Source organism: Naegleria gruberi (assembly GCF_000004985.1).
Source record: "Naegleria gruberi genomic scaffold NAEGRscaffold_70, whole genome shotgun sequence".
In the NCBI taxonomy this organism is placed as follows: Eukaryota; Heterolobosea; class Eutetramitea; order Acrasida; family Naegleriidae; genus Naegleria; species Naegleria gruberi.
The window spans coordinates 2,498-15,514 of record NW_003163257.1 but is presented as its reverse complement, the minus strand read 5'-3'; the positions used below and the strand labels follow the sequence as shown (position 1 = coordinate 15,514).

At 31.0% G+C, this 13,017-nt stretch overlaps 6 protein-coding genes across 6 annotated transcripts; 5 read left to right on the top strand and 1 right to left on the bottom strand.

Moving 5' to 3' along the window:
* Positions 1-471: 471 nt before the first annotated feature.
* On the top strand, positions 472-3,844 carry NAEGRDRAFT_81801 (uncharacterized protein). Its single transcript, XM_002670508.1, has one exon. The coding sequence runs from the start codon at positions 729-731 to the stop codon at positions 3,768-3,770; it is 3,042 nt and encodes a 1,013-aa protein (XP_002670554.1). The 5' UTR covers positions 472-728; the 3' UTR covers positions 3,771-3,844.
* Positions 3,845-3,972: 128 nt separating this feature from the next.
* On the top strand, positions 3,973-5,792 carry NAEGRDRAFT_81800 (uncharacterized protein). The gene is made up of 2 exons (XM_002670507.1): positions 3,973-4,400; positions 4,441-5,792. The coding sequence occupies exons 1-2, from the start codon at positions 4,137-4,139 to the stop codon at positions 5,767-5,769; spliced, it is 1,593 nt and encodes a 530-aa protein (XP_002670553.1). The 5' UTR covers positions 3,973-4,136; the 3' UTR covers positions 5,770-5,792.
* A 256-nt stretch (positions 5,793-6,048) lies between these two features.
* Positions 6,049-7,575, top strand: NAEGRDRAFT_74416 (uncharacterized protein; the record flags this gene model as incomplete). Its single annotated transcript, XM_002670506.1, has 1 exon — positions 6,049-7,575. The coding sequence occupies one exon, from the start codon at positions 6,049-6,051 to the stop codon at positions 7,573-7,575; it is 1,527 nt and encodes a 508-aa protein (XP_002670552.1).
* A 1,210-nt stretch (positions 7,576-8,785) lies between these two features.
* Positions 8,786-11,143, bottom strand: NAEGRDRAFT_74415 (uncharacterized protein; the record flags this gene model as incomplete). The annotated part of the gene is made up of 1 exon (XM_002670453.1): positions 8,786-11,143. One exon carries the CDS (start codon positions 11,141-11,143, stop codon positions 8,786-8,788), a length of 2,358 nt encoding a protein of 785 aa, XP_002670499.1.
* Positions 11,144-11,574: 431 nt separating this feature from the next.
* Positions 11,575-12,300, top strand: NAEGRDRAFT_53448 (uncharacterized protein; the record flags this gene model as incomplete). Its single annotated transcript, XM_002670505.1, has 1 exon — positions 11,575-12,300. The coding sequence occupies one exon, from the start codon at positions 11,575-11,577 to the stop codon at positions 12,298-12,300; it is 726 nt and encodes a 241-aa protein (XP_002670551.1).
* Positions 12,301-12,561: 261 nt separating this feature from the next.
* Positions 12,562-12,873, top strand: NAEGRDRAFT_74413 (uncharacterized protein; the record flags this gene model as incomplete). The annotated part of the gene is made up of 1 exon (XM_002670504.1): positions 12,562-12,873. One exon carries the CDS (start codon positions 12,562-12,564, stop codon positions 12,871-12,873), a length of 312 nt encoding a protein of 103 aa, XP_002670550.1.
* Positions 12,874-13,017: the final 144 nt, after the last annotated feature.

The window sequence follows — 13,017 nt, the reverse complement described above, 5'->3', positions numbered from 1 at the left end:
AAACTCCAAAGAAAAAACAACCATCTCATCCTATACAACAATTTGAAGTTGTTTATCAATCTGACATCACGACCAAAAGAATTTCCTTGAACAATTACCTCAATCACTGGGAAATCAGTTAATCAGTTATCTTTCGATCTCTCTGAATGATTGTTGTCAGTTTCCAACGATTAAATCAAAGAAGTTCTTTACTTTGATGGACTGTGGTTGCATCGTTGACATCTATTGGAAATGACCTTATTGGAATTTATAATTATTCCATCACCACATTCAAGTAAAAGTTTGTATAATACAAACTCTAGGCAATGAAAATTCATCATTTGTTCTTCTGTTATCCATCTGAAAAGTACCAATAAAAGAGCTCAACATTTCTCAGGTACCACCATGACAGTCTTCCAATGATCAAGCAATTTCTGATTCTTGACAAATCTTTTTTTATTCCAACACAAAAAAATTACGGTTATTGTTATTGATAGGCCTCATATTGTTGTTTTCAGAGTTGTTGTTTCCATTTTATTGTTCATAATTATCTATCAATCGGTGATACCAATAAGAAAAAGTACACTTGGAGATCATTTGTATAGATTGTTTTTACTATTTTCTAATGAAAATAGGGACAAACAATTAATTGAATAATAAGTTTTGATCCGATCCAAAATATCATCTCTTTAAAGCCTAGAAAAAAGATTGGGACGAGAAGAGAACGTTATAGTAGTAGTTTATATAATATGGCAAGAACATCATCTCCTTCATCAACATTTGCAATTCTACCACCAACATCTGTATTTGGAACTAATAGTCAGTCTACAATATACAACAATAATATGATCATCAATAATCCTAATTCATCATCCTTCCAACAAAATTATCAACAATTTCCTTCTCAATTCTATCATCATATACCACCATCACATCAACAACAACATCAATACAGTAACAATGGTGGATCAAATTTATTGCTTTCTAATAGTAACGTACTTACTACAGCACCAAATAATAATAATTATATAACACCTCACTCTATGAATAACAGTAACAATATATCCAATAATTTAAATTCTATCCCTTTAGTCAACACTTCCAATATTCAATATGATAAATCAATACCATCAACATATCAACAACATTCTATAGTAAATAATTCGATACCAAATCATGATGGTCTTATCATTCCGAGTCAGTTACAAAATGTTCCTCCCTATTCCAACTCTCAAGTTAGTGTTTCTCTTTATTCCGATTTAGCTTCTTCGACTTATCAACAACCAAATACTCCAAATATCTATCAACATAGAAATAGCAATAATAATAATCGTGATATTGTCACTTCTATACTGACTCTTTCAGATGTTGAACAATCTATTCCATCTTCAAAATACTATCAACAACCTCAAAATAATAGATCTTCGACGCATCAATCATTATTCTATTCCAATTTTACAAATGGTGGAAGTATAAATAATTTGAATTCACAAAACTCAATACCTTCAGGTAGTAGTAACGCAGATGTGATTATGAGAAATAGTAACTCCTCAAATGGAGGTTTAATTATGAATCAGACACCAAACATTCAAAATAATAGCTATTCGAGTAACACAAACAAAATTCTATTGAAACCTAAAGTAATTAATCAAAGATCCGATGCACATTACCAAAAAGTTTTGGCAACACCAACATCAACACTCATCGACAACACTTTATCTCAAAAGAGAAAGGAATCGAATACTATCAAATTATCAGTTAACGTCTTGAAAACATACAAAACTATTAATGACATTTACTATACTAGAAAACAAGAGGAAAGAAGATTGAGACATTTAAAAAATGGAAAATCATCTCAATCAACACCATCATCAAAACAAAGAAAAACCTATTCATCAAGTCAATATGTGGATCCACAAAAGAATGGATATCCATCTCAAACGTTACCAAATATTGGAAGCACTCAATTGACAACAAGCCTTTATCAAAGTAATCCATACCCTGAAGTTGCTAATAACCCAAATTACCAACAAGACATTCCTTCTCAACAACAATATAGTCAACCATTAATGTATAGCTCATCGAATTTCAGTAATAACCCAGTACAATTGTATAACTACCAACCAACAAACACATATAACCCTCCACAGTATAACAACAATTCACTAATGCATTCCCAAATATTACAACCTCCACCTCCATATACTCAACAAGAACAATATCCAAAGAATCAAGTACCTAACATTGCTTCAAATAATTCTAATAATCAGAATTTCTACCAACAACCTATTAATGTACCTCAACCATCTGTAAGTCAAAGTTCTTCAGACTCTCAAGGAAATTATATTGTTAAATTGAGTGAACTGATCAATGAAAGGTATTTAGTCGAAGAAATTATGGGTAAAGGATCTTTTGGAATTGTTGTAAAAGCATATGACTGCGTCAATGATGAAAGTGTGGCAGTTAAAATTATCAAAAATAAGCCACAATTTCATAGCCAAGCCCAAATAGAGATTGGGTTGTTGAAAGACTTGAACTCAAAAGATACTGATGGTAAGAACAATATTGTAAGGATGAAACACTATTTTGCATGGAAGAACCATCTTTGCATTGTTTTTGAGCTTCTTTCGATGAATCTTTACGATTTGTTAAAAGCAACAAACTTTAATGGAATATCTTTATTGAGAATCTATAGATTTGGAAAAGAATTACTTCGTACATTGTGCTTCCTTTCAAGACCAGATGTACAAGTTATTCATTGTGATTTAAAACCTGAAAATATTTTGTTGAAAAATTCAAAGAAAACGAGTATCAAAGTTATAGATTTTGGAAGTTCTTGTTACGTAAATAACAAGATGTATAAATATATTCAAAGTAGATTTTATAGATCGCCTGAGGTAATATTGGGGTTACCTTATGGAACAGAAATTGATATGTGGAGTTATGGGTGTATTCTTGTTGAATTGCACACAGGTAATCCATTATTTGATGGAAAAAATGAAGCTGATCAGATATTCAAAATTATTCAGTTATTAGGAATGCCACCAAGAAAAATGATTGAACAATCTCCAAAGAAGGACAAATTCTTCAAGTTTAATTCCTCTATAGGACAATACGAACCTCTTGATTCAACAATTGTACCATCCTCAATTTCACTTTATGATATTATTATTAATATTTCACCAAAGAGACATGTTTCACCATACTCTTGCCCATTTGAAACATTTGAGAATTACCTTAAACTTTACAATGTTGTCACCAAGATTCTCCACTATGATCCTCAACAAAGATTAAAACCAGCAGAAACTTTACAAGAAGAATTTTTCAAAATTAATGAGGTGGCACATAATGTAATGCAAGTTCAAGGCTCTGCAAATCAATCCAATTTTGCATCATCCTCAACAGTTCCAACATTGAATGGTGGTCCACAATCGTTTTCAAACCCCTTTATGTATGTTTCACAAGTTAATCTCCCAGTCCAAAATAACGGAGGATTTTCCATTCAGCCGATTAATGGTGGTGGCTATAATCCGTCTGGTTATGCTCCATCTCTCCCAACTCAAACACCATCCTCTTCGTCAGCTCATCAATTTTTACCTACTCCACAATCAATGTATAGAACTTCTGGTAACTCCTCAATGATTCCCTTAACATCAAGCATGATGAGTACAAACAGTTCCTCAATTATGAATAATGGATATGTTATTACGAATGGCAATAATAACAGCGGTGTTCTTATCAATCATAATAACAACAGTAATAATAATATGGCCACAGACTATCAGTTGTAATAATTCCAACTTGATAGTCTGAAAGACATTCCGATAGGATTGCACCAAGTAAATAAATGCCGAATATTAGTGCCAACTACAGTTTTAAAAAAAACTATTTAGGCGACAAGAGGCGGTTTAATTCTTTCGATGGCGAAACTCTTCACGACCATAAAATTTAACAAGAAAAAATACATCATCCTGTCCACTTCCCTTGGTTTTTCCATTCTCTCCATCATCAATATTATTATTATCAATTCATCAAATACCGATTTGCCGTTCTTTATCAGATGATGAGTGAAGTAAAACAATCATCACAAATGCAATCGTGTATTACCTTCATTATTATCCCTCGGAGAAAATTCTCTTCAAGAAAAACCCAAGTCAATGAGGAAAAACAAAGGACAATCAAATCTAGCTGGAAATTTATTCTTCTTTGGTAATGATTCATTTCATCATTGCCTACAAAAACCTTCAAATACTAAGGCTAAAAAATTTGAATCATATTATTTCGGAGCAAGCACCGATGCTCAATTTACAAGACATCATTATTTATTAGAAACCAATGAAATTATTAAAGTTGCGAGTGGAGATTTTCATTCCTTATTCTTAACAAGGGATAAAAGAGTAATTGTAGCTGGGAAGAATAAGGTAAGTTTGAATTTTTTGTAAACTCTAATCATTTTGATAGAATGGACAATTAGGATTATATCACTTTGATCCAATAGAAGAACCTCAATATTTGGAATATGTAGGTGAGGAAAGAAGGCCATGTCCACCCATTAGGAATATCTACTGTGGAGGTGATTATTCCTTTATAGAGACTGAAGAACATCATATCTATAGTTTTGGTAAGAACAAAATTGGGCAAATAGGTATAGGGGATTGTATGAATCAACGTGTTTCAATTCCAACAAGAGTATCAATACAGCAAAAAGCAACAACAAATGGAAGTAGTAGTAGTAGTAGCACATTAATACCAGGTGAAAATCTTCCAGTTAAACTGATAAGTTGTGGTTGGCAGTCAACTTTTATTCTATTTGAGACAGAACAATTATATGTTTGTGGAGATAATAGCCACCAATGTAATGTACATCAACAACAACAAAATACAAGCTACAAACCAATCATAAGTTCACAAAAGAAACTAGAGAAATACTCATTCCAAAAAATAGACATTCCAAACCTTTACGCCTCCTCATTGAAAAACAATACAAAGAATTCCATTCAAGATATTCAAGTTGGTCTGTTTCACACTGGTATATTGATGAATTCAGGTGAAGTGTGGATCTCTTGTCCTTGTTGTTGCTCTCCAATTGAATTAGAACGAAGAAAGTTCAAGAAGAAGAGTTTTATGGACAAGAATGGTAAACTCATTGTAACAGAATATGGTGATGATTTGCTTAAATCATTCAAGTTAATGCACATGGCTTATTTGTCGACGTTTCTTTGTACACACAATGATGTAATGTATGTTTCTGGAGTAAATTATTGTGGCAGTTTGGGAGTGGGATCAGATGATTTGCTTGCCTATAAGAGGTTTACTGAATCACCTTTACTTTCTCAAATTGAGGCAGAAAAGATTTATGGTACAAATAGGACGATTATGGTAACCAAGCAAGGTCATGTTTATGTTTGTGGTAGTAATTGTCAGGGAGAATTATGCTTGGATCCAACAACTCATAGCTGTGAAAGTAATGGAAAGTCTTGTCCCTGTGGAGCTGATGATTGTTTCAGATCTTGCATTTCTGCGCCTGCAAGAGTTCTCCTATTGGAAAATGAAGTTAATAAGAGAAGAAATGCCAAACTTGAAATGTCATGCGGTTCGTTTCATACCATTGCTTACTTTAGGTCGTGTGAAACTAAGGATATGTCATTCTTTTATAATCAATTGTATAGTCAACTTGTAAATAGTGAGCACTCATTCTCAGATGTTGATATTAATTTTTCAACGAAGAGAGTGCAATTTGAAGAAGTTTTAGACGAGTTTGTATCACCCACAAAGAGGGTTAAAATGTAATAAATTTATCAAATACTTGTTTTAACCATGAGTGCTTATATTTGGTCATCAACATTTCGGATAAAGGCAAAATATTACTGCAATTATAAATAAGGATAACTGGATTCGTTAAGCTGGCAAATCTCGTTATTGGATCCAGGGCTCAATCAGCACATTAGCGAGAAAAGAGAATAAAGTCCACCGATCATTGAGCCTCTGTTTGATCAAATAAGATGCGGCGTACTGAATCGTTCCACATCATACATTGTTTATTAAAACAAACAAGAAAAAATTGACTTGATGGGAAACAAATCATCTTCTCTTCAATTAGCACAAACTGAACAACAACAGAAACCAACAACAGATAATGTTTTCCTACTCCACTCGAATCACTATAATGCCAAACAGAGACTCTACTCTAGAAGTCAATCACTACCAACGAATTCATTAAGGGTTCTCTCCTATCAATATAATACATGGACAGATGAGGGAATACCAATTCATCCTGAAGAATTTCAAAATAGAAGACACTCTGCAGTTTCCTACATTCCTCATAGAAATAGAGTAATACCAATAGATTTGAGACCTAATGCTCTTTCTCAATCATCTTCATCGTCATCACCAAATTCGCCAAGAAGTGGAGCATCCTCTGCCAAAAGTGCCAGCTATTCAAACATTTCACCTCGATATTCACCAAGAAAGTCTCAAAGAAGTAACAGTTATTCAACACCAAAACAATCACAACAAACAAACTCTGATTCATCATCTCCCCGACCTTACTACAATTCAATAGAAGAAGCTGAGGAGGAAGCTGTCAATTTAACAGCCTTTCGTCTTACCTCTTCTAAATACAATGATGAAGATGATTGTAATATAATTAATACTCAATCATTTATTAATCCTCTTAATCATCATCAATTTCATACTCATGTAAATACTCAACCTTCATCAACACTTAATAATAATACCACGTCGACATTATCAAATATAACACTTCCACCCTTAGAAAAACCAAATCTAAGGGCACATCCCAAGCGAATTATAGTCACACCACTAACTCAGCTCTACACACGAACTAGTAGTGGTACAACAACAAACTCTGGAACTTCACTCAGTAACTCTTCAACATCCATATTGGGAACTACTGGATCTTCATCAAATTTGAATGGAGTAATTGGTTTAACAAGTCCATTTAAATTATCAAGTCCATCACCTGTACCACCAGTGAGTACTTCAAATTCGAATGCTCAACCACAAATCAGAAGATACAGCCTTAGTGGATATACAATGAAACGTAAATCAAGTATTTCATCACCAACAACAGTTCCAAATTCTAAACTTGAAGAATATGCATCCACCACCACATCTTCAATAGATCCATCAGTGAATTCTTCATCATCACCTACAAGTAATAACATGATTGCCAGTGCAATAACAGTGCAGCCAACAAATCCATCATCAATAACATCCAACAGAAATAATGAAAATGTTAATAATCAAACATATCCTTTGGATACTCCAACACCACCCCTCACTCCAAAATCATTGAAATCAAGGGAAAGATCAGGTTCAGTGACTAAAATTCTTATTCAATCACCTTCAAGATTAAATCCAATGGCCTTATTTTCAGATAGCCATAAGAGAAAGCAACCTCCAACAGTTGCTCTGACTACACCTGATGAACCACCATGTTTCGATCATTTGCTTAATCCTCCTCAAGAAAGTCTTCCAAAAAAACTAAAAACAAAAAGAAATAGATCTTATAGTTTACCTTCCAATTCACCAAAATCACCTTCAAAATCAAATAGAAAGAATAAAAGGTTTTAATTTGGTGTGAATGAAAACAGCAATTAGGAGGTGTGTCTCTTCAAGGATAGTGACTTCAATGGTCTTTATTTTGAAACTAACTCAGATGTATAAGTGAGTGCCCAAGATTCAATTACATACTATCATTCAATGCCATATCTGATCTTCAGTTGTTCATCTAAATTCTCTTCATGGAGCAATATAGAAGATATTTGGATTTGGTTTGAGGTTGGGCAATGGTTGTGAATTACATTGTAAGGGAGTTGAAAAGAATGAAAATCTTGTAAAAATTCCAACAAACATCCTGATTCCAGATAACATTTCAGAATAACAATTAACTGCCACAGCACTGTCAACAAGTTACCAAACTAATGACTAAAAAAGGTCCCAACATTTTGAATTGGAAATTATTAGGCAAAACACGCGAAAAAACCACATACAAGATTCTCTGAGAGAAAAATACACTAAAAAAAATGTCTTTAAAACTCTACGGTTCTCGTTTGTGTCCATTCGTTGATAGAATTAAATTGATTCTTGCCTTCAAGGAAGTAGCCTATGAAAATATTAATGTTAATTTAAGTTTGAAGAGTAAGGAATTTCTCTCCTTGACTCCATATGGAAAGGTAAGTAATGATGATCAGTGATATATTGATCGGGGCTATGAAAAGGTTCCAGTTCTTGTTCATAATAACAAGCCTATTTATGAATCTGCAGCAATTTATCAATATGTCAATGATGTTTATACTCAACATGATTTGATGCACAAAGATCCATATATGAGAGCTATGCAACGTAGTTGGACTTATTATTGTAATACAAGATTGGCTAAATCTATTTATGCTTACATGTTTAATCAAGATCCATCTAAGGAACAAGTTTTAAAACAAAAATTGGAAGAATGTTTACAATTCCTTGAAAATGAAGGATTGAAAGCAATGCAAGAATCAAATGGTGAAAAATCTCCATTCTTTTTAGGTGATATTTCTGAACCTTCAATGGTTGATATGATGTATTTACCATTCCTTGTCAGACTTGATGTTTTGAAACAATTTAAGGGATTTGAAATGGGAAGTGATTTGAAACGTATTAAGGAATTTTACAAAGTTAATACTCAACAAGATTATTTCAAGAATAATAAGGAACTTCCTTCAATGGATGAAATTATTAAGGGATATACTCCATATGTTAAAGGTGAAAAGACAATGAGAGAAGATTGGATTTTATAAAATTTTTATTTACAAGTATTTGAAAGTAATTTGATAATCTTTTCAAAAGATTCAGATTCATTTCTGAGATATTCTCTTGTTTGTTGAGCCATTAATTCAAAAACTTCTGGTAAAGTAGAATCTAATGGAATATCAGTTGGTAAAGATGGATTAAGTCTAAAATAGGTAATATTCTTATCTGTTTGTTCATTCACAATATCTTGAACTCTTCTTGAAATTGCTTCACTTGACATACTCAATTCAAAGATATCTAATAATGTTGTCAAATTAGCTGTAATCTTATCAGATCCCTTATTTGAAGATGGAGTAGGAGGATTGGATTGACCAAATGAAAACCATGACTTTTTTTCTGGTTGTTGTTGAGCTGGTTTAACATATTTACCAGTACCTAAACTAATAACACAAAAGTTTGTGTGATTTGGAAAGATTTTCTTCATTTCAGTAATGGCAATTTCAGTTGGATTATTGTTACAAATACCACCATCAATGAAATGAGAATTACCAATTCTCTTCTTATCAAAATATACAGGTGCAGCAGTTGATGCTCTTAAACAACTTGAAAGTGGAATATTTTGTCCATTCCATGTTCCCTTATATCTTGTAGGTTGATTTTCCTTATTGAATGGACATGGATAAGTTCTAAAAATGTATGAAATTGGTTCATCTGACCTAGCACGTTCATATTCCAACTGACCAGATGTAGTATTATTATTTGATTGATTGGAGGAGGTGGAGGTGTTGTTAGTGTTGTTGTTGATAGAATTATTATCACTCATTGATTGTAATGATAATGTGGATGGGACCAAAGTACTCACAAAGAATGCCTTTGGTTTAATTTGATATAAATCTTGTAAATAGAGGATATCATTCTCTTTGGATCTTGAAATTTTACTCAATGTAAGTGCTTCTAATTTACTTCCTTCATACCAATTACCAGAGGAAACTGTCTTGTAAAATTTTGTAATTTTTTCATTTAAAATTAATTTAGAACTGAAAATATCAGTTGCTAATTGAGTATAAAGAGTTTGAATTTCTTCACCAGATAAACCAGATTGAACACATCTTGAAGTTAGAGCACCAGTTGATGTTCCACAAACTAAATCAAAAATATCATTCAATTTACGATTAGTTCTCTTTTCAATTTCACGTAAAATAATTGAGAGAATGAGACCTCTTGTACCACCACCATCCATACATAATACAAATATGGTATCAGAATTCTTTTTATCTGTATTTGAATTTTCTTCTTCAATATTAAATGAAGATGAAATATATTTCAATGTATTAGTATTAATTGAAACATTTCCAAATAATTGTTCAGTATTTGAATTTACAATATAATCATGTCTTAGTGAAGGTTCAAATGTACATGACATTGATAATAATCTTAAAGTTCTTTCAAATGATTTTAAAATTGACCATTCAAATGAATATTCACTTGAATAGGTAATATTATATTGTAATAAATTCTTTGAAATTTCAATAAAATGTGAATAATCTGTACAATTATATAAATTATCAGATTCAATATATGGATTTATAATAATTCCACATTTTTCATTACCAAAAAACTTTTTCCAATGAGTTTCAATAATTTTTAATAATAAACTACATTTTCCTAATTTGAAATTAATTCCAACACATTCCATTAAATCTCTAATAAATTGAATTGGACTTTTATCATATAAATCATATTGATATTGAGTATTATATTGAATTATTAAATTTGCAATCTTTTTCAAATTACTTGTATTATATTTAATAGGTGTTGATACTGTTTTAATAATTAAAGATTTTTGTAAAGTACTTGGAGAGAATTGTTGTAAATTAATAATATCAACAATACCATATTCTGTCCATCTCATTAGAAAATTACCAAATTTAACTCCAATTGCTAACATTCCATGATATGGAATATGAATACCATATTTAGCATTATTATTAATATTAGTATTATTAATTAATGATGGAAATTCATTCCAATAATCAACATCAATAATAACAACACTCATTGTATCTTGTTGTGGAGTATAGACTTTATCTGTTGTTGTTGTTGTTGATGATGTATTATTGCTATTATTATTACTATTACTAGGATTCCATGTATTTAATAATTTTGTAAAACCAGCAATAGCAGCACCCTTCAGAGTATCTAATTGTTGATGAGAGAATATTTGTAGGAGGAATTGATCAACATTGATATGTGCATCCAAGTAGGTTTGTAAATTAGAACCATCAAAGCCTAATCCATGTAATGTTCTCTCGGATGATAATTTACATTTCAACAAGGCTAATTGTGTAGAGTTGGTACCACTTGTTGTTGTATTATCATTAATGAATTCTGATGATGTTTGAAGTAACATTTTCAATCTCGCTCTCAGCAGGTGTGTGGATGATGAATTAACGTGTATGAGTTTTTTTGATTTTTGATTTTTGAATATTTATTTATAATTCAATGTATTGATAAGCAACCTCTATTATGCGAATCGACATGTGATATAAATATTGAGTTATAAATTGTTATCTGTCTTACTTTGTGTGTCAAAGGTTCATCTGAGTAAAAATTATTAACTGTGGAAAGTTTCGCATTCAATATTTAACCCACAGGTTTTCAAGTGGTTATTTGGAACAAGTTCTTGGATTAAAATGGTTCAACCATTAGCAATACACAAAATAGCAGAATTATTACTTTGTCATATTGAGTGATTGCTTGTCCAATAGGCTACATCTTCAAAATTAATATTTTAATAAATTTTAAATTTAAAAAAATAAAAGATATTTATCTTCATCAATTATGATGGATCACTCTAATCTTCCATTTAATACCACCACTAATAGCAATAATACTACTACTACCACTACTAATGCAAAGAAAAAACTAGCAGATACTTTTTCATCAAGAACAAAATTAGAATTTAAATCATCATCTTCGGAATACAATGATGTTGATCAACAAGAAGAAACAAGCCTAAATAATGAATCATCATCATCCACTTCTAATCAACAACATTCAAATCCTAAATGGACCTCTCTATTAGAATCTAGAGAATCATCATTAGCAGATGAAGAAGAAGAAGCCGATACAAGACCACTCTATGAAAGATTAATGGAAAATAAATTGAAAAAACAACAAGAATTAGAACAAGTTATTGGAAATCAAGCACCAAGATCACTTGATGAAGATGATATTCTCTATTTAAAGGAACAGGAAGAAAAATTAAAGAATGAAAGATTGGAAATTATTAATAAGGAAAAGGAAGAAATTCAGAAATATTTACAAGAATCTCATATTGTAATTAAAGATACAAGTATTAATAGTGGTATTGATAGTATTGATAATATTGGAGTAGTATCAGCAGATGAATTAGTGGAACAAACTTTGGAAAAAGAAGATTTAATTTCTCAATTAGAAATTGTGGAAGTAAAAAAGAGAAAACGAAAAGATGAAAATGAAAAGAAGAAAAAGAAGAAAAATAACACATCATCAAAATTTACTAACTGCCTCTGCATTGAATTATGATAGTTCTTAATATTGAAAATTCTCTCTGAATAATGAAAAACATTATTGATTAGGAATTTACAATATTTTCTAATTTAAATTAGTATTTGTGTGGATATTTGTAAATTTTGAAAATGGTTATTTTCAGTGAATATAATAATACTAATAAATAATCATGAAAATTATTTAATATAGATGAGTGATGTTATGTTACAACAGAGACTACAAATATCATATATTGATGAGTTTTACAAGTTCATATTTCAAACATACAAAAAAAAAATGGGACAACAACAAACCTCAACAACCCAGCAGTCACCATCATTGTTTAAAGAAACAATTCCAACTAATAATTCTTCTTCATTATCTAATAACGATCAAGATGGATTAAATCAAGTATTTTCATTTAAAAATAGTATTCATTTTCAAATGACAATTCCAAAACAATTATATGATATAAATAGTAATGATGAAAAAGTATCACAATTAACAATGATGGCATGGATTAAACCTACTAAATCTGGAGATGTCAGAATATTTGATTCATATGTAACCACATTTACATGTATCCACATACATGTAATTTATCCATAACAGGTTTGGTGGAAAATTGGATAAAAATGTAAATACGTCCATTGATAAATTATATAAACCTGTTATGGATAAATTATGTATTGGTTATGCTATGAAAGGAAATCCAAATTCTGGATTTTATGAAGGCTTTATGTCACACATGTC